Source organism: Prosopis cineraria, unplaced genomic scaffold (genome assembly GCF_029017545.1).
Source record: "Prosopis cineraria cultivar Desert tree isolate PC_DT_omini unplaced genomic scaffold, ASM2901754v1 PC11, whole genome shotgun sequence".
NCBI classification, from domain to species: Eukaryota; Viridiplantae; Streptophyta; class Magnoliopsida; order Fabales; family Fabaceae; genus Prosopis; species Prosopis cineraria.
In genome coordinates this window covers 1,424,449-1,446,741 of record NW_026555342.1, presented here as the reverse complement: position 1 = coordinate 1,446,741, position 22,293 = coordinate 1,424,449, and the positions used below count along the sequence as shown (strand labels likewise).

Sequence of the window (22,293 nt, the reverse complement as noted above, 5' to 3'; positions counted from 1 at the left end):
GCTAAAAATCATTATCGCTGCCCAAAATATTTTCATAAAAATAATTAAAAAATTAAAAATAATTTATATAATTACTTTTAGCGGTGACAAATCGTCTCCGTTAAAAGTATTTTTTACAAAAAAGTAATTAAAAAATAGAAAATAATTTATGTAATTACTTTTAGTAGTAAAAAATCATCTCCACCAAAAGTATTTTCATAAAAAAATAATTCAAATTTTAAAATAATTTATATAATTACTTTTAGTAGTGACAAACCGTCACTACCAAAAGTATTTTCATAAAAAAATAATTAAAAATTTAAAATAATTTTTATAATTACTTTTAGTGGTGACAAACTTTTTCTGTCAAAAGCATTTTTATAAAAAATAATTAAAAAATTTAAAAATAATTTATGTAATTACTTTTTAGTAGTGACAAACTATTGCCTCCAAAAATATTTTCATAGAAAATAATTATAAAATTAAAAATAATTTATACGATTACTTTTAGTGGCAACAAACAGTCACATCAAAAGTATTTTCATAAAAAATAATTTATGTAATTTCTTTTCACGGTCACAGTTTGTCGCCGTCAAAAGTATTTTCATAAAAAATAATTAAAAAACTAAAAAATATTTTATAAATACATTTAGTGGCAAAATTTGTTTCCACTAAAGGTATTTATACATAGAATGAGAAATAAATAACATTGCAATGTTAAAGTTATACATAAACATTAGAATGTTAAAGTTATATAAATGTTATAAGATACAATTGATATTGCAGACTATTTGACACATTACGCACTTGATACTTGACTTAATATACAAATGGTATCTACTTCATTTGTTGAGCTTTACTTTTTACTACTATAAGATTATTTAAATAAGATGTTCCATATTTGATGGTTATTTAAAATAAGCAACAAATAAAATAGGTAGAGAATACTTGATAGTTTTTTGAATTATAGATAAATTTATCCATAAACTTATTAATGTTTGTTTATTTTAAATTGTAAAGTGATTGAGAAGTATTCTCTATTAACTTTAGATTGAATCTGTTAAATAGACTTTAATGAAAGTCTAAACTAATTTAGATCAAGTCAAGACAAAAATTTTTTTATTTTTATTATGACATATCCACTTAGATTTTTAACTTGAATTTTTTTGTATTTAGCATCTACTTTGAGTTTATCACATGTCTATCCATTTTCTATCTTAAAGATAATAAAGAATAATTGTCCAAAATGAATATTAACAAAATTTATATGATTAAAATAAATTTTTTATTAAAATATTTTTAAGATAATTAAAAAATTATAGATAAAATTTATTTTTAATAAAAAAGGGGAAGCATTTAACTTGGGAGAAGATAAAAGTTTAATAATTTATTTATTAATTTTTGAGAAAAATATGGAAAAAAAAAGTAACAAATATTTAATGTAAACTAATATAATACATACTTATAAATAAATTATATACTTAATCATTTTCATTTAAAAAATTTAAAAATTGGTAAAAATGTTTATAAGAAAATTATTCAATATTTAAAAATTATTTCATTTTAAGTTCATTTTCCTAAAAAATAATATTTTATTAAAAAATATAATCTAAATGCACACTCATAGAAATTATTTTAACATATTAATAAATAAAAATAAAATAAGATATATATGTATATATTTTTAATAATATATTATTTGATATACGTGTATATAGTTAAATAATATATATTTAATTTTGTATATAATAATTACAGGTGCATTTCAACTCAACTGACAACAAAGGAAGACTTAAAGCTTGGGAGATAAAGTTCAAGGGTTCAAATCTTAATTTTTGGCATATTTTACAATGAATATGTGATGTGACATGTGGTAGTGACATGGCACATGCCATAGCAAGTGATGTGGCATAAGGTGTCAATGAGGTGGCACAAGGAGGAGCTGATATGGCATGAGATAGCTTTTTTCATTTTTTTTTTAAGTTAACTTTTGATGACAATTTTCAAACTTTTGGCGACAATCCTTTGATACCATCAAAAACCTTTTTTTTTTTTTGTAGTGCCATGAGTTAAAGCAAACTAGCGAGTATTGACAAGTAAAACTAGTGGCGTTCGTATAGTAAACTTGTAACAACTTATCTTCTTTAACATCATGGTCATCATCAAAGGATTCAATCTATCAATTTAGTTACATGTCCTCAACAAAATTTTCGCAAATCAATTGAAAATAAAAATTCAATCTATTTAAAATTTTAGAATCTCAATTGCAAATCAACTACTTATGTTTTAAATATACTTTTACATAACCATCATTAAATTAATATTTTAAAACCTAATTGTCATATTTCTTTAAAATTGCAAATTTGAGTATCTTATTAAGAAAAAAAAAATTCTCTCAACCGACATCCTATTCAATATCTCCAATCCTAAACTCTATCTCCGTTAAAGGGTGCCAAACCAGCAAAATCTATCAGTCTACAACAAAGGAAGAATTTTCAATCCTAAAACGAACGTGGTAAAGGAAAGAACCCATCAATAAATTCATGACCTAACAAAAAGAAAAGATATATTCAATAAATTCGTGACCTAACAAAAAGAAAACATATACCCTCGTATGTCTATATAAAGACCAAGAACATTTAATTTTCATCGAGACTCAAACCAGATCAGCATCGTTGTATACATTTCCTATCCAGCCATGGCTTCTTCTGCAGGGAAATCGATCCTCCTAACTTTCCTTGTGGCTCTCACAGTGTCAAGCACGATGATGAGCTCAAGTACTGAAGCAACTCGTCATCTTCTCCAAACAAGGCTCACCGTACCCAATATTCTCCACCAAGTGGTTAGCGTCAATATTCGTGGCAATCCATTACAAATAGTCCCATAGTCCACAGGTCACTCTTCCTCGATCTCCCATCATTCAGGGACTTCCGGCAGTAACATTCTCAACAACTCCCTCAACCCAATAATATTCCTTCCACTTCAGATCCTGCAAATCCCAACCCGTCAATTAGTGTTAATATTACTTCCCCAGCTCCTACTTCTAAATAATATCAGAAATGGTTCAGTACTGTCCATTGTTTCTCTTCCTCCATTACTGTCCACAAGCTCAATCATCCCAACAACTATTCCATCCATTCCATTCTTCTCTACTCGCCCTTAAATAAAAGTACATGTTTACTTATATTATCCATCCTATGCTGTATGTGCATCAGCACTCGAAGCATATATGTAATATATGTACTATGTACGCGAGTGTAATAGACTGATAGTCTTCGATTTCCTCTATGTCTGGGGAACTGGATGAGGCTATCATTGTACTTTCTTTTATTTGGTGACAACTAATAAACACAATCATATTTTATTTTATTACTGCCTCAGTTTCTTTCTGCTGTTTGGGCTCTATTTGTTATGGGATAGATTGATAGTGTCCACGTTTAATGTTGACTGTGACTCAACAAGATTACTTTCAACACAATAAAAAAATCAAATATACACACATACATACATTATGTATGTATGTATTCAAAATTGAATTGCATATATGAAGGACTATATTCATTCACAATTGACTTTTCATTATTCACAAGAGACATTCTTAAATTTAGGACTAAGTTTTCTTAAATTCATGAGTGATCTTCTATTGGTTACTTATTCCTTTTTATTTTAATTGAAAATAAAGTTCCTGGTCCTTTCAAGGTATTTCAATAATTTGAACTCTTCAATTATTATTAATGCCGTAATCGTCATTTTTCCAAACCACCATTGCAATTCATACTTTCTTATTTTCTTATTTACAACTTTTGTAAATTATAATCTAAAATTAAGTCTCCACATCAATATTTCAATACTCTACATACTATGAGATTTTTAATACTCAGTTTCAGTATTAAAATATTAAAGATGAGTATTAAAAAAAATCAAAACTGAATATTAAAAAATTGAAAATGATGAGTTTTTAAAATATTAAAATATGTGCATTAATAAAAAAAACTTCAGTGCTATATGGAAAAAAACCAAGAATACTAAAATAATAAGTAGGGAACAAGGGTTGATCAATTTCTTAGTAGGACATCTAGGTACTTATATTTAAAGTCCAACTATGTTTTAAAAAGGATTACCTTCAATAAAAAAACACATGTGGAATATAAAAAAAGAACACTAAAAAAATTAACTTGTAAATTGTTAAATCCAGCTTAAAGCCTTGCCCCTTTAATAAAATTTCTAAAATTTATTATCCTTTAACTTTAACCTTCCATGGATCAACTTCTGTCATATTTGTCTACTCATCAAAAAAACAAAAGGAAAGGAAAGAAACAGAATCATTTAATTAGTTAAAAAATTAAGAACAGTCGTGATAAAAAGAACACCATAAATATCTTGTCATGTCATCCTTCATACTTAATAGGAAAAATTTGTCAAACAATCAATCATTAATATAAACTTAGATAAATGTTTCTTTGTACTATTTTATTTTAGGAATGTAAAATTATTGTTTTAGAATTAAATTGTTTTTTAAATTCTGCTTTGAAGAATAAACTCCTTTTTCAAAGAAAACTAGGATGGCTTGTCATCTAAATGTGTATATCAAATTCAGGTAAAAAAATGTGTATATCATTTAATTTCTTCTTATAAGACCTAAATTATTTGCTTTAGTTCTTTTATTTAAACCCCACCTAGTGGGATAAAGGCTTCTTGTTGTTATTGTTGTTGTTGTTGTTGTAGTTCTTTTATTGAAATTTTAACCAAAATAAGGGAAAACAAAATCTTTGATCCTTATAATTCCATTGGATTTTGTTTTTAGTCCCTATAGATTTTTTCGATATTTTCAGTCTCTATAATTTCAAAAAAATTGGATGACTCTTGTTTTCTAGGTTCCTATAGTTTTCATTTTTCAATAATTTTAGTCCTTATAGGGATTAAAAATAATAATAATAACTACAGGGATTAAAAGAAAAACTCAATAAAATTATAGGAATTAAAGATTGTGTTTTCTCCCCAAAATAATCATATAAATGAAAATACATATCAAGGTAAACTTTACCCTAAAAAGTTCAATCGTTGTGTACAGAGAATAAGAAGAATGTTTATTTCAAGATGTGTGTGTACTTTCTCCATTCAAAAATATAAAGCATTTTTAATAGAATCTCACCTCCAATAGAATGGTTACCTACTTTTAAATTAACTCTATATTTTTATATTTATTCCCATTAAACACCCTATGATAAATATAAAGTCACTATTAATAAGGATATTTAAAAAAACAATAATTATACCTCAAAAGACTAAAAATATTTTATATTTTTTAACATCTAATTCCTTAAAAAATACTTTACATTTTTTGACAGAATGAGTATATATTAGACCATTTTTATTGTAGAAATTAAATAAAAATATTATGGGACTTTAATTTCTCTACAAGTGCGTCATAATATCTTTCAACCAACGTCAACTTCAAGTCTTCAATATTCTATAATTCCAAGTCCCATCTCTATCCTTTCAAGGCCGCCAAACCAGTAAAGCCTATCAATTCTACCTAAAAAAATGAATTTTCAATCATGAAACAAACGAGGTTAGAAAACACAAAAATAAATTCGCGACCTAACAAGAAGAAAAGGTACCTTCATTGAAACTCAAACCAGATCAGCATCCTAGTATATGCATTCTTGTTGATCACTGTACGTTCAGGTTCATATATAATCCAATATTCCAGCCATGGATTCTTCTGCAGGGAAATCCATCCTCGTAACTTTCCTTGCGGCTCTCACAATGTCACCATGATGATGAGTTCAAGTATACTATAGCAGCTCGTCATCTTCTCCAGGCACAACTCCCTGAACCCAATATTATCCCAAATCCCGCTAAACCCAATTTAAATATTCCTTCCAATCCATATTATGCATGGATAATTCCATATTATGATAATCCAAAAACTCAGTCAGCCCAATGATGTTATTCCCCTCCTAACCTTCAAATTAATATCAGAAATGGTTGATTTAGTGGCCGTTGTTGCTTTTCCTCCATCACCATTGCTTTTCCTCCATCACCATATCACAAGCTTTATCATCCCAACATCTATTCCATCCATTCATCTTCATCTCTCCTAGCGCTTACATAAAAATAAATGTTTACTTATATTATTCATCCTATGCTTTATATGTATCAGCAGCACCACTCAGAAGCATATATATACTCCCTTCGTTCAAAAATATAAGGCATTTTTTGAAGAGTTTGATATTCAAAAATGTAAAGCATTTTTAGTCTTTTGAGATATAATCATTGCTATTTTTTCAAAAATATTCCTATTGATGAATGACTTTATATTTATTATATGGTGTCTCATAAGGGTAAATATGAAAAGATAGGGTTAGTTAAAAAGTATATAAATATTTTATTAAAAATAAAATTAGATTAAAAATATTTTATATTTTTTAACAGAAGGAGTAATATATATGCTATGTACTCCAATGTCATAGATTGATAGTCTTCGATTTCCTCTGTTAGTAGAATTCGTACAAGGTTATCATCGTTCTTTCTTCTGTCTAGGGTGACATCAATGAACAGAATCGTGAATAAATATTATTACAGCGTCAGTTTCTTGCTACTGGTTGCAATTTACTTTCATTATAATAACCGGCCAGATATGTTGCTTACTCTATACATATATATAGTCCCACCATGAAGTGAAGCATGTGTTTGCCGCCACTTGCCAGTGAAAAGTGTATTGGATTTATTCGGTTTGGGCTTATTAAATAAAGGGTTATGTTACTGGATTGGGTTGAAAAATTTAGGTTGGAATAATTTATTAAATAAATAAACAGTATGAAATTTTGGATCTAGTTTGGTTATGATTTGGTTAAGGTTTTTAATACTAAAAATCAAAACCTGAACTGAATCGTTCAATTCATTAGGCCCAAAAACTAAAGGAGACTTATTGATTACCAATCAATTTTTTATCAATTCTTTTTGATTCGGTTTGGTTTTGTGCAAAGCTATACAAAGGATACATAGGATAGCACTTCAACATAATTTAAAGTCTGATCTCTTTCATGAAAAAGACTGACCGGGTTAGGCAACTCGTGGTCAAGTCTGATTCAAATAGAATCTGAAGTTGAACAAGGCTGGATTTGATACATAGAACTGGGAGAGTAGTCTTCGTAGTGCAATATATTATTTTTCCCCCCATTTTTATCTAAGAGGCAACAGTTTATTTTAACATGAGGTGAGGCTAGGAGAGGGCATAGGGTGGAGAACTTGAGTCACTAGGATGGCAAGCTAAGGCTGTGAGAGTGAGAGTATTTGTGATTGTGTGAATGCATGCTTCTTTTGTCTCTATTCTCTAGGTGACTAATAGCCTTTAATATTTTTCCACCTATTTATTATTATAATTATATTAAAATAATATAAGACTAGACCAGATCAAGTGATCTGACAATTTAGTCTCTTGTTCAATTCAACCCAAAGATGAAGTCTAGTCTTAATCCTTTTAATCCTTCAAGTCAATTATTTTTTTAGACCAAATTGGACTGAGTTTGTTTGAGTTGGATTGGACTCACAAGTTTTGGCACAGCCCTAGCTTTGAGCACCCTTGCATGACACGGTAAACGGTAAGGCTATAGATAATATAAAAGTAACTTTATGACAAAACCTTGGTTAGGAAAAATTTTTTTAAGCAAAAGAAAATTTATAGGCCTAATTCAAATCAAGGAGGTTCCATTAAATTGTTAGAGCAAAGATTTATCAATGTCACACACACAAAATTTTAAAGGATAAATTTTTACTGAGAAAAAACAAAAAATTTCATTTATCATCTCATTTTTTTCAAAAGAATAATTATTTTTACTTTTTAGCTTTTATTATTGCTGTTGTTATCTTTTAATCTTATTATTTTCTAAAATTTATTTTTAATTTCAATTTGCAACATTATTTTTGTCTAGATAATTAATATATAGTTAAAATTATAATAATTTAATTGCAGTTGATCCAACCTTGGTTCGACCCCGATTAATTTCAGTCAGATCATTTATCCTTAAATTAGCGTCTAGACATATGTCCAATTTTTAATACCTTGAAAGTTTGAAATGACAAAAGTCTCCACCAATAAGGTCTCGACATCTCCAACCCAACAATCCCCAACCCTCTCCTTCCAAAGCTGCCAAACCAGCAAAACCTATCGGTCTACAACAAAAAGAAGAATTCTCAATCATGAAAGAAACGACGTTAAAAAAACACAGAAATAAATTCGTGACCTGACAAAAAGTAAAAGCATCTCCTCGAATGTCTACATTCTCGTACATCTTATTGATCACTGTTCAGCTTCATATACAGTTCAGCAGCCACGGCTTCTTGTGCAAGGAAATCGATGCTCGTAACTTTTCTTGTGGCTCTCACACAGTGTCAGGCATGATGATGAGTTAAAGTACTGTAGCAGCTCGTCATCTTCTCCAAACAACACTCCCTGAAGCCAGTGTCGTCCCAAACGTGGGTAGGAGCAATATTCTTTCCAATCCACTTCCAATACTCCCACAGGCACAAGTCACTCTTCCAATAGGAATAGGGATCTCGTTTGATAAATACGATTATTATTCAATAGTATATACAATCCCAACAGCCCGCCCTCAGCCCAATAATGTTCCTTCTTCCCCTTCCCCTACTTCTAATTAATATCAGAAATGATTCATTTACTGTCTGTGGTTGATCTTCCTCCATTATCTTCCACAAATTCAATCGTCCCAACAACTATTCCATCCATTATTCCACCTTCATGTCTCCTAGCCCTTAAATAAAACTACATGTATGTTCACTTGTATTATTCATCCTATGCTTTATATACACTACGTACGAAATTGTGTAATAGGTTGATAGTTCTTCGATTTCCTCTATGTCAGCGGGATCGATTTGTACGAGGCTATCAGGCTACTTTCTTCTGTTTGGTGTGACATTAATAAACAGCCTCAGTTCTTACCACTTTATGTTCCACGTTGTCATCAACTTCCTGAAAAATCACAAACAAGCATCTAATTTTCATTCCACAATCAGGTTTAAGTTTAACTGATGAACACTGAACAGACAGGTAATTTTCATACATGTTTTTCTAGTGGGTGGTGTGTGTATTAAATACCTCAGATTCTGAAGCATATTGAAGAAACATGTTTCCCCAAATGGTAGGAGTATAATCGGCAAATCTTCTTGTGTTGTCATGAAGAGATACTGAGATAGACATGGCTTCGTATTTTGGAATTGAAATGCCTTTGAGCATTTTAATTGACGATTTCATTCATTGAATCTACTCTTGTTTGGCGTTAGGTATGTGAAAGTATTAGCCGCCTCTAACAACTTTTGTATGCTTGCTAGTTGTGCAGATTCATTGGTGTTTCTATAATTAGAATATATAATCTGCAACGTAACTTTCATATAAAATATATAGCCGTACAACAATTTTAAAATTCAATGTATTGAGTTAATCTATACTCCATCCAATCCAAAATATAAATACTCTTTTGATCTTATTTATAAGACTAAAAGTGTTAATTTTGGTCCTATTTGTAGGGGACTTCATTATTTTTTTTTTAACTTTCTACCCTTATTAAATACTAGAAAAATTTATTAAATTTTAAGATAGAGTTAATAAGATTTAAAATTTTCTTTGATTTTGGTGAAACATATCTAAAATGACTTATAAAAAGAATTAAATGAAGTAATTTTTAACTATAATCTACATACCTGTAAAATTTAAGTACATCCTTATTCTCTCATGAAAATATATCAAATTTTTCTCTTTTCACTCTCATAGCCCCACTAGCGATTATTAATTAAATTAGAAAGAGATTAAGGTTGATGTTGGGAAACACAAGAAACTAGGGTAATAAATACAATGAATAAAATAAGCAAAATAATTTTTACAAATACTAAATTATTTATATTTTAGACTAAGATTAATTGAAAAAAGTAGCTTGCATTTTGGAATGGTAGGAATATTGAGTTCTTTTGAGAGTCAACAAAACTAATGACGATACTATGGGTTTTGTTTAATACTCTCTCCAATCATTATTATGAGATATCTTCTAGAAAAAATTGATGGTCCTTCACGTACTTGGAGGGGAAATTAATTATATTTTGTCAATATTATTCCTAATTAATTAACTCATTGATTATATATGAGAGAGGATGTAATGTAAATTTGAATTTTTTTCATTTAAATATAAGTAAAAGTGGAAGATCATTCCTTTTTAATACAAAGTTAATGGCTTAATCATCTCACCAAAAAGAGGTGATAAAAGGTTTATTATAAATCACTTCTAATATTTTTTATAAAATCTAAAAAAATTTAAAACTTGAATAAATTTTTAGATGAACCGGGTGCATCATGTCATCTATGGGACATTCAATAAAAACATGACATTTTAGATGGTATTAAATATAAATTAATTTTAATATTAATAATAATAGAGTGAGAAAAGGCAATTAATTAAATAGGTATCCTATTATAAAAATAAAATAATTAAAAATAATAATAGATAAGATTTTATTTGATTGAATTGGTGTAATTTTATTCAGTGACCATGGATAACGTGATGCACAATCCATCTAAAAATTTCTCTAAAATTTATTAATTATGTCTAAAAATTTAATCAATTTTTAATTTTATTCTTATTAAATATACATCTTTTTATAAAATTATATACACATGTTTTAATAACATATTTTTTCTCATCAATATTTAATGAATGTAAAAGAAGAAAATTATGATAAAAAATTAATAACATGACTTATAAATAGGATAAGGGAAAAAAAAATTCTCTCCTCCGCATATGATCAAAGGGGGTAAGTTTGCAAGTTGTGTATAAATGTAATATTAGATAACATTCTAATTATATTCTCATTTCTCTTTTATAATTTTCTTTGTCAGACTCATACTCACGCTTTCTTTTCTGGGCCAAAGCAAACTCACGATTTTAGGCCTAGGAAATCGCGGATCTCATGTCCCAGGCCCATGCACAAAATAAAAGACAAAACAAACAATGCAAGACATAGCTCGTCACTTTCTAATTCGTTGTTACCTTTTTGTAATAGGAATAATATCTATGTTTTTTATTTTATGAATCCTATCATAATATATGCTGTCGGCACAAATGGGTGGCCGGGACATCAAATTTGTAAGTTTCGGGGACTTTGGCCCACAAAGAACAGTTTCGGGGACCACTTTTAAATAATGGCAGCTGTTGTAGAAAATATTGAGAAATGCTTTAAATTACGTCTGAGGGACTGAGAAATCTTGGTTGAAAAAGAATTTTCAATTTCAGTGTATTGATTTAACATATATTTATCTAATCTTATTTATAAATTACTTCTAAAATTTTCAATTAAAATTAAAAAAATTTTAAAGTTCATTAATCCTATCTAAAATTTTAATAAATTTTTAACTTTATTTTTATTAAATATATATTTTAATATTTATTTTCTCTCACTACATTTAATTGATGGTAAAAGAAAATTTTATAATAAAAATTTAATGTCATAACATATCAATAAGACATAATATATACATATACATATATATATATATATATATATGTCAGTTAGGGCTGCACAAAGGACTGGACGGGACTGGACTTCAGCCTAACCCGAAGTCTAGTACATGACTAGGTTAGGCAACCTGTAGTCCAGTCTGATCCTGTGAAAACCTGGAGATTAACAGGACCGAACTTAGTCCATAGGACTGGAAGACTGGTCCTGTTAATCCAATACTCACTTGACCTTTTTTTTTCTTTTTTTCTCTATGATAAGCAATAATCCATTTCAACCTAATAAATTCAATTAAGATAATAAAAATACTTATAATCATAATAAATTCATAATTCATAATGATTTCTAACATCAAGAAAATAATATTTCAGTTACAGTCCAAACTCCAAATGATTTAGATATATAACTTCAACAAAAACACTCAATAAAGTTTAACACTACATTACATTTATCATGTAATTATCTCCTTAGCTTCAACAGAAACAAACTTAACAAATCTTTAAATAATTATCTCCTTAGCGTCAATAACACTTGAAGCATCTGTAAAAAAAAATCATATACACATATATAAAGTGATTAGTAAGTGTAAAAATGCAATATATACATTAAATTAAGAGATATAAAATTGAATATATTACCTGCAACATTAACCACATCGTCAGTCTCTTGAAAATTATCAACCTCATGAAACATAGAGACAAACTCTGAGAGAGATTGCCCTGCAACTAGCCAATTCTGGGCACAAATGAGTGCTTCAGTCATCTTAGGAGATAAAGAACTCCTATAATCATCAACAACACGTCCTCCAGTGTTAAAAAGCTGATTCAGAAGCAACTGTAGATACTGGTATAGCCAATACATCTCGTGCTATCAAGGAAAGCACTCTATACTTAGTAGAATTAACCTTCCACCATGTCAAGATATCAAAATCATCATCATCATCATCAATAGGGGTGTCCTCAGATGTACTAGCAGAAAGGTATCTATCCAACTCTGATTAGGTATCAACTGATGAGCTTTTTTGCTTCTGGGATGCTAACCATCTATGACCAGGGTCTTTTTTACCTTTACTTGCATTTGAAGTGTTGGTGTCAAGAGCACTTAGAGAGTTGATACTACTAAAAATGCTTGTATCAAGACCAATTGTTGCAGAGTATTCCTCAAATAGGCGATACAAAGTGTCTCTTGCCTTGTTCTTAATGGACATGCAAAGGTCAGGGGCAGGAAAAAGCTAATCAAATACAAGATTGATATAGGCAAGCTTGTATCGAGGATCGAGAATCACAGTAATAATCAACAAAGGGTTAAATTATCTGCTGCCCCCCAATACTTATCATACTTTCTCTTCAGGCTCAAAGACATTTCCCTAAGAAGAGGGTCATCACTTTCAATATTCTCATCTAACAACTCTTGAATTAAAGCAATTTGATGGAAGCATGTATGTGCAGTAACTTTCAGTATGTTGGAAAATTGTAAAGTGAAATCATAAAACAACTTCAAGAACTTAAGAAAGAACCATGCTTTATTCCAAGCTTGTTTGTTTGGAGGGCCATTACGCTTAGGAAGAGCTTGCCTAGAGTAAGCAAAAGCATCCATGTTGTCATCGGGTCTAGCATCTTGCCTATAAACATAGGCATCTATGCTACCCTCTAAACAAGAAAAGTCACTTTGAGCATGACGCTTTGAACCTTTGTTGAAGTAACTAACAAAATCTTCATCTTCATCCTCTAATCTTTCAAATGCCTTTTGAAACTTCAAAGCCACATCCAACATTAAATATGTAAAATTCCATCTAGTACTAACATCAAGGCAAACAATACTTTTTGTGTCCAACATTTTCAATTCACAAACATCTTTAAATCTTTGCAAGCGAAGAGGAAACATATCTAATAGCATTTCGAATGGACTCAAAAGTATCTTTCAACTCCTTCAACCCATCATTAACAACTAGATTAAGAATATGTGCAAAGCATCGTAGTTGAAGATAATCACCACCACAAACAAGACCCCTCCAATTCTTTAGACACCTTTTTAAGTAAGACAAGGCTGTGTCATTGGAAGTTACATTATCTATAGTTATGGTGAACACATTTTGTATGCCTCAATCTGATAAGCACCTTTCAATTGTCTTGCCTATCGTATCACTTTTGTGATTCTCAACCATGCAAAAACTAAGAATCCTCTTATGCAAGTTCCAATCATTATCAATGAAATAGGCTGTCAAACATAAGTAATTGAAGTTTTGAGCTGATGTCCAGCAATCTGTAGTGAGGCAAAAACGATTAGTACACTTCTTCAATAAATCTTTCAAGATTCTAATTTCACCAAGATACAATTGCCAGGTATCTCTAGCCACTGTTGTTCTTGAAGGGATTTGAAATCATGGTTCTAACGCCTTCACAAACTTTTTAAAGCCTTCCTTCTCAACAAGCCTAAATGGCATCTCATCACATATGATGAACTCAACTAGAGCCCTGCGACATCGTTTCTGATTGAATATGTGAGGTACTGAGCTTCCCTCTTGCCCACTTGGTGTCACATAATTCAACATCGATTGCTTCGTCATTTGTGTAGCTTTATGTGAATTCTTGGAACACTTTGGTACATGCCTCTTCAAGGATGTTAAACCATGCTTGCCTGGGTCACAAGCATAATCTAAATTACAGTACTTGCATGTAGCTCTAACTTCTCATTTGTCTCCTCCAATGGTAACTTAGTAAAGTGTTCCCATACTTTTGACACCTTTCTTGCAGAATTTTTTCTCTTTCTACTACCTTCTATAGCTTCACTTTTAGTTACAGTTGTAAGAGGAGGAGGACATTTCCATAGCAGTTGGGGGTTGAGGTGGAGGAGTAGGTGTCAAAAATGGTCCAGAAGGAGTTGAACTCACATTTTCACCAGTGAAAGAGACGATTGAGGTTGGTCAATACTAGATGTTTGTTCAATATCCATCACTTCACAATGATAAAATATAATTGACAAGTTATAACAGAAAAATGGTAAAAAGGAAGCAAAATAGACAAGTTATAATGACACAAAATCATGGCAGGGAACACAAAAGCCAGAAAATGAAAGCACATAATTGATAAGGTGATTACTAATAAAAATTATCCTGCAGGAATGTCCTTTTAATAGAGCAACACAGACATGGGGAAAAAACTTTAAACAACTTCTAAGGCAAGTCAATCCAAATTTTAATCCATATTAAACACATAAATGAATTTGATAAGCACGTTGCAAAGGCACAAGACTGTCTAAAAATGATAATAATCGATTTTTATTTCTAGGTAACTGAGCATAAACATCACTAATACAAATAAGAAGTATCTCAGTGCCTATCCAAACTGCAGTAAATATTCAAGTTATAAATATGAAGAAATTTCTAATACATTCGAATAGCCTGCCTTGGATTTCAATTATACTCATTATACAAGGCTTAGTAGTCATTAGTTGATTTCTATCGAATACAATGATTTTAAACAAAAAGAAAAACAAAATACATGCTTATCCTGCTGCTTCACGCATGCCTGCTACCCATGCTATTTCTTATCAGAATTCAGCATCATAGAGCTCAGTTAAAACAACTTTCTCCCAAAAGTATCAGATTGGATAACGAAACAGAGAGAAGTAGGAAAACTAGCACCTTAACCACATTCTGACTTTTGGGGGTCCACTCAAGCAAAATCAATAACCCACAATTTTTGTGCATAATTTAAACAAAACCCATCAAAGTCTTTACCTTCTAATTGATGTTTTGATACAAAAGGTTGCAGTAAACCATGTCCAAAAAAAAATACAATTGGAACACAAGAAAACAAAAATAATAATATATCTATTCTCATAAAGGGAAGGAAATTGAAAGTATTGTAAGGGAAGTACAGAAATATACCAGTGGCGCAATGATCCGCTCACGGTAACCTCTTCGCTTGTCGTCCAAGAATTGGCAGAAAACTTAGCGAAGCAGCTAAAGCTAAAGCAGGTAAGTAAGATTTAATTTGAGGGAAAGAAATTCAACTCTATGTGAATTTGGCCCATTCAAAGCAGGTAAGTCAATCCAAATTGTTCCTTTAAATCAGAGGTTAGGGGTAATGGAGAGCAGGGGTAGGGCAGTGGTGTGGGGTGCTCAACGATGAATCAGATACGAGAGGCGATGCTGATAATAGACGAACCGACGTGATTGAAGCAGAGTAGCGGTAGGTAGGATTGCAGGAGAATGGCTTGAGCAAGAATGAAGAGGGAAGAGCAATGAATCAGAGATCAAGGCTCGAGCGAGAATGAAGAGGGAAGAGCAAGGGCTAGCGACGTGATTGACGGTGGTCGGAGGTGGCGTACAGGAGGAGGCAGGGGCTAGGGCTTCGGCGCACTGGAGAGTGGAGAAATTAGGAATGAATGAGTTTTGTGGATTGAGACTCGAGTAGCTGCGCCGCTTGCTGAAGCCTGAAGATAATAATGCAAAACTTATTAATTAATAATTTATAAATTATTTTTAATTATATTAAAATAATTATATAGGACCAGACCAGATCATTTAGTCCACATGCTTGGTCTCTAATCTGGTCTTACTCGAAAAATCAGTCCTGTTTTTTTGGTCTCTTTAGTCCTACAGGACCAACATTTTATAGGACTAGACTGGACCGGGTTTTCACAAGTCGGACCGGGTTGGACCAGACTACAAGACTTTTGCACAGCCCTAACTTATTGTCAGCATTCATGCTCATATGTGTGGCTCAATTTGAACCTTCCATTTCACTCTAAAATAATCTTTACCATTCATTTAAATTAATATTTAAGTATTCTTAAATGTTATCTTTATTAATATAAAAATTATAAATCTAGATTGTCTAGAGGATATATAAATGGTTAATTTGTAAAATTTGTAAAATTTTTATAGTAAATTGGGCCTGTTAGACCAAGGTTCCATTGGCCCATTAATGTTCCTCCTTCAACTCCAAATACTATTACACCACGTCCATCTTTCCCTCCTGGCCCTTGAACAACATATTTCGTTATATTGTTCGTACAATGCTATAATGAATAAGCAGAATTTGTATATTTGTTCTATGTCAGAAGGGTTTGTATGAGGCTATCAGTGAATTTTTCTTTCTCTTTATTTTCGTGTGACAATTCAAAATCAGAGTTATTCTATAAGACACAAACATTTACTTATACTATCTCTATATGAATCAGCACTCAGCAGTATAAATATAATAGTATAATACATCATTTGTTTGACAGTTGTGGTCTTCGATTGCGTTCTTCTATGTCAGCTATCAACGTTTTTTTGTTTTCCCGTTTCTTTCAGTAGCGACTAACAAACAGGGTGTGTGTGTATGCGTGTTTGCATTTCTTATTATATAGTAAAACAATAATACAATGTGTAATGAACCCAAATGAGATGGGCCTAGCGGAAGCCCAAATACATGTCATGACCACATGCATGCGGGCCGGAACTACGTTAATGATGGAGAGAGGGCCTTGGTCCCCCCAAGTTCCAACCCCTTCCTATATATATATATATATATATATATATTTATTTAATTCATGCCTGCATATAATATATATATATATATATATATTTGCCTATTATAAAATTGTGAATATATGTTTAAATATTAAAATTTTATATTAGGATTTAATTAATTAGTTTTAAATTACTTAAATTGATAATATTTATTAAATTAAAAATTTTGGGCCCCCTTAGATCTAAAATCTGGTTCCGCTGCTAATGCATGGGAAGTTAAGGAGAAGCACGGGGAAACGTACAAAGATGTGGAAGCTGCGAGACTTGAGTGATACAAAATGATTATAATAGAACAGAATTTTGTTAGGAGGGTGTGGCAAATATGATTGTGTAATCTTCTCTCTGTACGGTTTCTTTCTATTCTCTCTCTAGAATTCTTTGTTGTTATTTCCTTTCCATGTATTGTTTCTCCCTGATACTTGTTTTGTAATTCTGAGCATTTTGTTACAGGGCTTAATAATATAGTTGCATATCATATATCCTTGCATTGAGTCATTATACAGTAATGAGTGCAAGGTTAAAAGAAGAGTTAATCTCAAAAAATCAACATATTGAGTGAGAGAACCCTCATACTCATAAAGCTCATTCGGTGCAATGACTCAATGCACTGAATTCTGTTCTATTATAATCATTCAGTATCGCTCAAGTCGTGTAGCTTCCACATCTTTGTATGTTTCCTTTTGCTTCTCCTTAACTTCCCATGCACGTGGTCATCACATGTAGCCATATTTGAAGTTTAAATTTAATTTAAAAAATAAAAATATTTTACTTTTTTAGAGTTAAAATGAAAAAAGGTCTAAAAAAGTCACTCAAGCTCGAGTTTGTTTTTTAGAGCCTATCAAAGTTAGGTTTTGAAGTTCAATTTTTCTAAAACAATAACATTTTTTTAAGTCCAAACTTTTATAAAAATGAGTTTAAATGGACGGCCATCATACTCGACTTTTATTTCTAACTCTAGTCTTTTGCACAAAGAGTGGTGAATCATAACCAACAGAAATTAAATTTAATAGAAAGGATTAATTTCTCACACCACAACGAATTAAGATTTAATTTTTTATTAGAAAAATTATTCATGTTTGACAATACTTAGAACAGGATTGTAACGCCATCATTTGCACAAGGGTGATCCATCACTCCGTCCACGTCTGGATTGGGGACAAATTGTCTGAGGAAATGAGACTTTGGGATCATTGAGATAATTCACGGACTCAAGCGTGAAATCCACATTAAGGTCTCATTTTCATCGGAGGTACAGTTCCAGAAACAAAAAGCAAAACCAAATAAAAAACATTCTAAAGCAAAATCGAATTTGAAAATGAATGTAGTGCATAGTCCCATGGCTTCGCAAGAAAGGAAAATCAGGACAATTCGTAGAAGTGTTAATGCTGCTTACAAAATTAGCACAAGAAATAACTTCAAGAACAAAGCTTTGATCAACAACACCAAAAATCAAAAATACCCTCTTGCCAAGCGCATGGGTGGTTTGCTCAGCGTAGTGGCTCAAGATTTGAAGCTTCAATTGGTTTGCTCACCAAAATACCCTCTTGCCATTTGCCTAGCTCTTTTCCTTTGTAATGCAGCAGGGCATTTTGGTAATTATGTAAGAAAACTTCTTTACATTTTAAGGACTTGGAACTTTAGTGCTTTTTGCATATTTCATGAGACTACAACACTGCAGGATATTCATCCTTCTTTTTCAATGTGATTCTAAAAAATAAAAGTTAGAAAAGTTAATTTTAAATTTTTAAAAGTAAAAGAATTCTAAGCAATGATCTCAAAATTTAGGAAATTTTTGTATATTCTAACCTAAAAAAAAAAATTTACTTCAGTAATATTTTGCCCAACTTATTCTCGATCATTATTAGCATGTGCAATGTTCAGTTCCTATATATAGGCTGATATTCCAGTTTCACGAACTACTATAAAAAAAAAATGAAATGATAACTTATAAAATTATCATGCTATGTATATATTATATTTAATAAAAATAGTTAAACCAAATGAATTAATTATTTTTATATGTTCAATACACACGTGTCTTTATTAAAAAAATATGTAAAATTATTAACAAGGTTAGGTTTAACAAAATAGGGCTAATCCTTCACAAAGTAGTGAATTAAAGTTTGAATCTTTATAAAAAGAGGTATTCACATTTAATGTCCAATCCTACCTTAAACATCACTAGTGCAAATACAAATTTAACGACACTATTTTTTCCACAATTATAAATGTAACTATGATTATAACATCAAAAGTAAATATTATAATATTATCATGACAGGTCTCTAATTAAACTATCGTTGTTATCTATATCTTCACAAATAATTAATTTTATTATTATTAATATTATTAATATAAATAATATTATAAATTTAAATTTATATGTCTAACGACAGGTCAAGTATGACCTATTGTTAGATATAAATATTAATGACAAGTCTAAAGAGACTTATCATTAATATTTTGAAACCCCAACATTTTTAAACATGTAAAATATTATATATAAAATATTAATTAATATTATAATTTTAATTATTTTATATATTCATTTATTATTATATGTTCATTGGAAATCCTCAGCTTTTCATCCAAAGGACTTGTCATTGATATTTTGAAACCCTCAGCAATTTTAAGCGTATAAAATATATATATATATATATATATAACGTTATAACATATAACAACAAGTTGTAAATGATTAATATTATAATTTTAATTATTTTATATATTCATTTATTACTATATATTTATTGGAAACCCTCATCTTTTCGTCCGAAGGAATCTGTCATCGGAAACCCTTAGATTTATTGTGTTAATATATGTATTTAGTAATATATTTAAAAAGTAATATTAATAGGGTGATAAATTTAATATCATATATTAAATAATATAAATATATTATATATAATATTTTTATTCATAGTAATATTAATAGTAATATATTATTAGTATCAAAAATATTAACAATAGATATATATTATAATAATTAATTATAATTATATTAATATATAATGATTACTTCTAATGAAAAGATACTCATGATCAATGAAAAAAATAGAATATAGAAAACTATAATATTCCGAGAGAATGCATATAACTACCCAAAAAAAAAAAATGAGCAACTTTTTCTCTCCATACTTTTTTCCCTCCCTATAATTAACCTCTTAATTATATAATACATTATAATATGTGGTTGGCCATCTTATGTTTGAAAATTTGCAGTCTGCACCAGAAATGTGTTTCCAATCACACAAACAAATCGGTGACCAACAAATATAAAAGATCTCTATAGAAGTCTCTTTGTGGTTCTCCAAACCATACAGCCCCTCTGCCTACCTCTATCTATATATAAGACCAAGAATCATCACTTGTATCATCATCAAAACTCAGACCAAACATTACTATTCGATCTTCTACATCTTCTTCACTGATCTTCACCGCTTCATAATCAATCCAGCCATGGCTTCATCTTCTGGGAACTCCATCCTCATAACTTTCCTGCTGGCTCTCGCAATATTCTCCAGCATGATGAGTTCAAGTGTCGTAGCAGCTCGTCATCTTCTGCAAACAACACAGCCTTCGATACCAAACATGCCTGGAATTCCAAGTAACTTGCCTAAACCTACAGGATTACCACCTTTCCCTTCAATCCCAACAACAATGCCTCAGCCAAATATCCCTAATCTGCCTACGATTCCAACAGTGCCACGAGTCACTCTTCCTCCATTTCCTAATATTCCTGTTATTCCCGCGATCCCAACTTCTATTCCTTCTATCTTCTCTCCTCCTCCTTCTAATTAATGACATAGCAAATGCTTCAACCTTCATCTTCTAGCCCTTAAATTTATAATTGATATCTCCTTGTTATATTGTTCTCATCCTATTTGCTCTATATATCAGCACTCATGAGCAGCATAAATAATGTGTATAATTTGTTATAGCTAGATTCATTTCTTCCATGTCATCAGGAGGATTTGTATGGGGTTATCGTTGTGTTTTTTTTTTTTTCCCAGTTTGGTGTGACAATTAATAAACAGTGTCATATATTAATGTTATTACTGTACACGTTTCTTGCCACTTATTGCACTTTACTTTTCTTATAACATATATAGTTAGACGTTCTTGCAAAAACAATTATATGATGCTGCTCCTTCCTCTCTAAGACTTGTAAGAACATTTTTTTAAGAAGCTAATTAATTATTAGTCCCTGTGGCCAGCTTTATATGATTATTAATTTGAAAGTTAATTAAAATTACTTAATTCTTGTAAAGTTTACAATTATCTTCAATAAAATTTATAATTAATTAGAGGAGGTTATTTTGTTAGTTACGGAATATCAAATAATTAAATGATACTTTGGAGAGAAGAAAATTAATCTTTTAAATAAAAAGTGTTATTGTGTGTATGCATTAAAGACCGAAGATACTTGATAAAAACCGGAGGAAATATATCTATAATAATATCGAAGTTAGTTACTTGAGCGCATGACTCAACCTCAAGTTATATGTCACTTATTAATTCCATAGTTAAGTTTTGACTATATAAATTACTAATTTTGACTTGTTATTTTGTTTTAATATAAATTTGTGAAATTTTGCCACTTTTATCAGTGAAAAGTACGAGGAATTATAAGTCAGTGATATATGGGTTGATCCATACTCATAGTTACACATAATGCTAAAACTAAAACATTTTGAATATGCGCGCGCGCGCGCATGAAACGTGCCATGCACCATAGTGACCATACATGCCATTCGCGTCTAACTTGGCAGCTCACTCATCCGTTGTTTTCTTATTGTTGAGCTTCATCCTTTAATACTAGAAATACTTAGACGTTGAGGAAGGTTCTTCCTTGATCTTGTAAATCACATCACAACATTAATTTTTTACCACTGAATATTCTAATAATATTTAATAAATATTAAATATTGTGTAAATTTAAATAGAATAAATCTTAAAGGGTAACAAATTTAAATAAAATAAGTCTTTATAAATAATTTATTTTAACATTTTCCCCCAAATTCAAGATACTCGAGTTTGCAAGAGGTTGTACTGATTCAAAGAATCTAAACTTGGAGGATAAATCATTGGCATAAAAATTGAGATTGATTCTTAAAAATGAATCATTAGATAAAAAATCAAGAGTAAAGAAGCAAGATATAGCAGAAATGAACTAACTTCTCTCAATCATTTGCAAACTCAAGAGTGATTCTCAAAAGAATAAATCACTTGGTAGGAAAAATCAAGGATGAAGAAGTAAGGTATTA

The 22,293-nt window shown here is 30.4% G+C and overlaps 1 protein-coding gene across 1 annotated transcript; it reads left to right on the top strand.

The window, feature by feature from the left end:
- The first annotated feature begins 20,402 nt into the window (after nt 1-20,402).
- LOC129284769 (uncharacterized) lies at nt 20,403-21,081 on the top strand. The gene has a single exon (XM_054920232.1). The coding sequence runs from the start codon at nt 20,486-20,488 to the stop codon at nt 20,825-20,827; it is 342 nt and encodes a 113-aa protein (XP_054776207.1). The 5' UTR covers nt 20,403-20,485; the 3' UTR covers nt 20,828-21,081.
- Nucleotides 21,082-22,293: the final 1,212 nt, after the last annotated feature.

Bases quoted from the DNA above. Each gene is read 5' to 3' on its own strand.
- LOC129284769 (XM_054920232.1), top strand. From the start codon at position 20,486: ATGGCTTCATCTTCTGGGAACTCCATCCTCATAACTTTCCTGCTGGCT.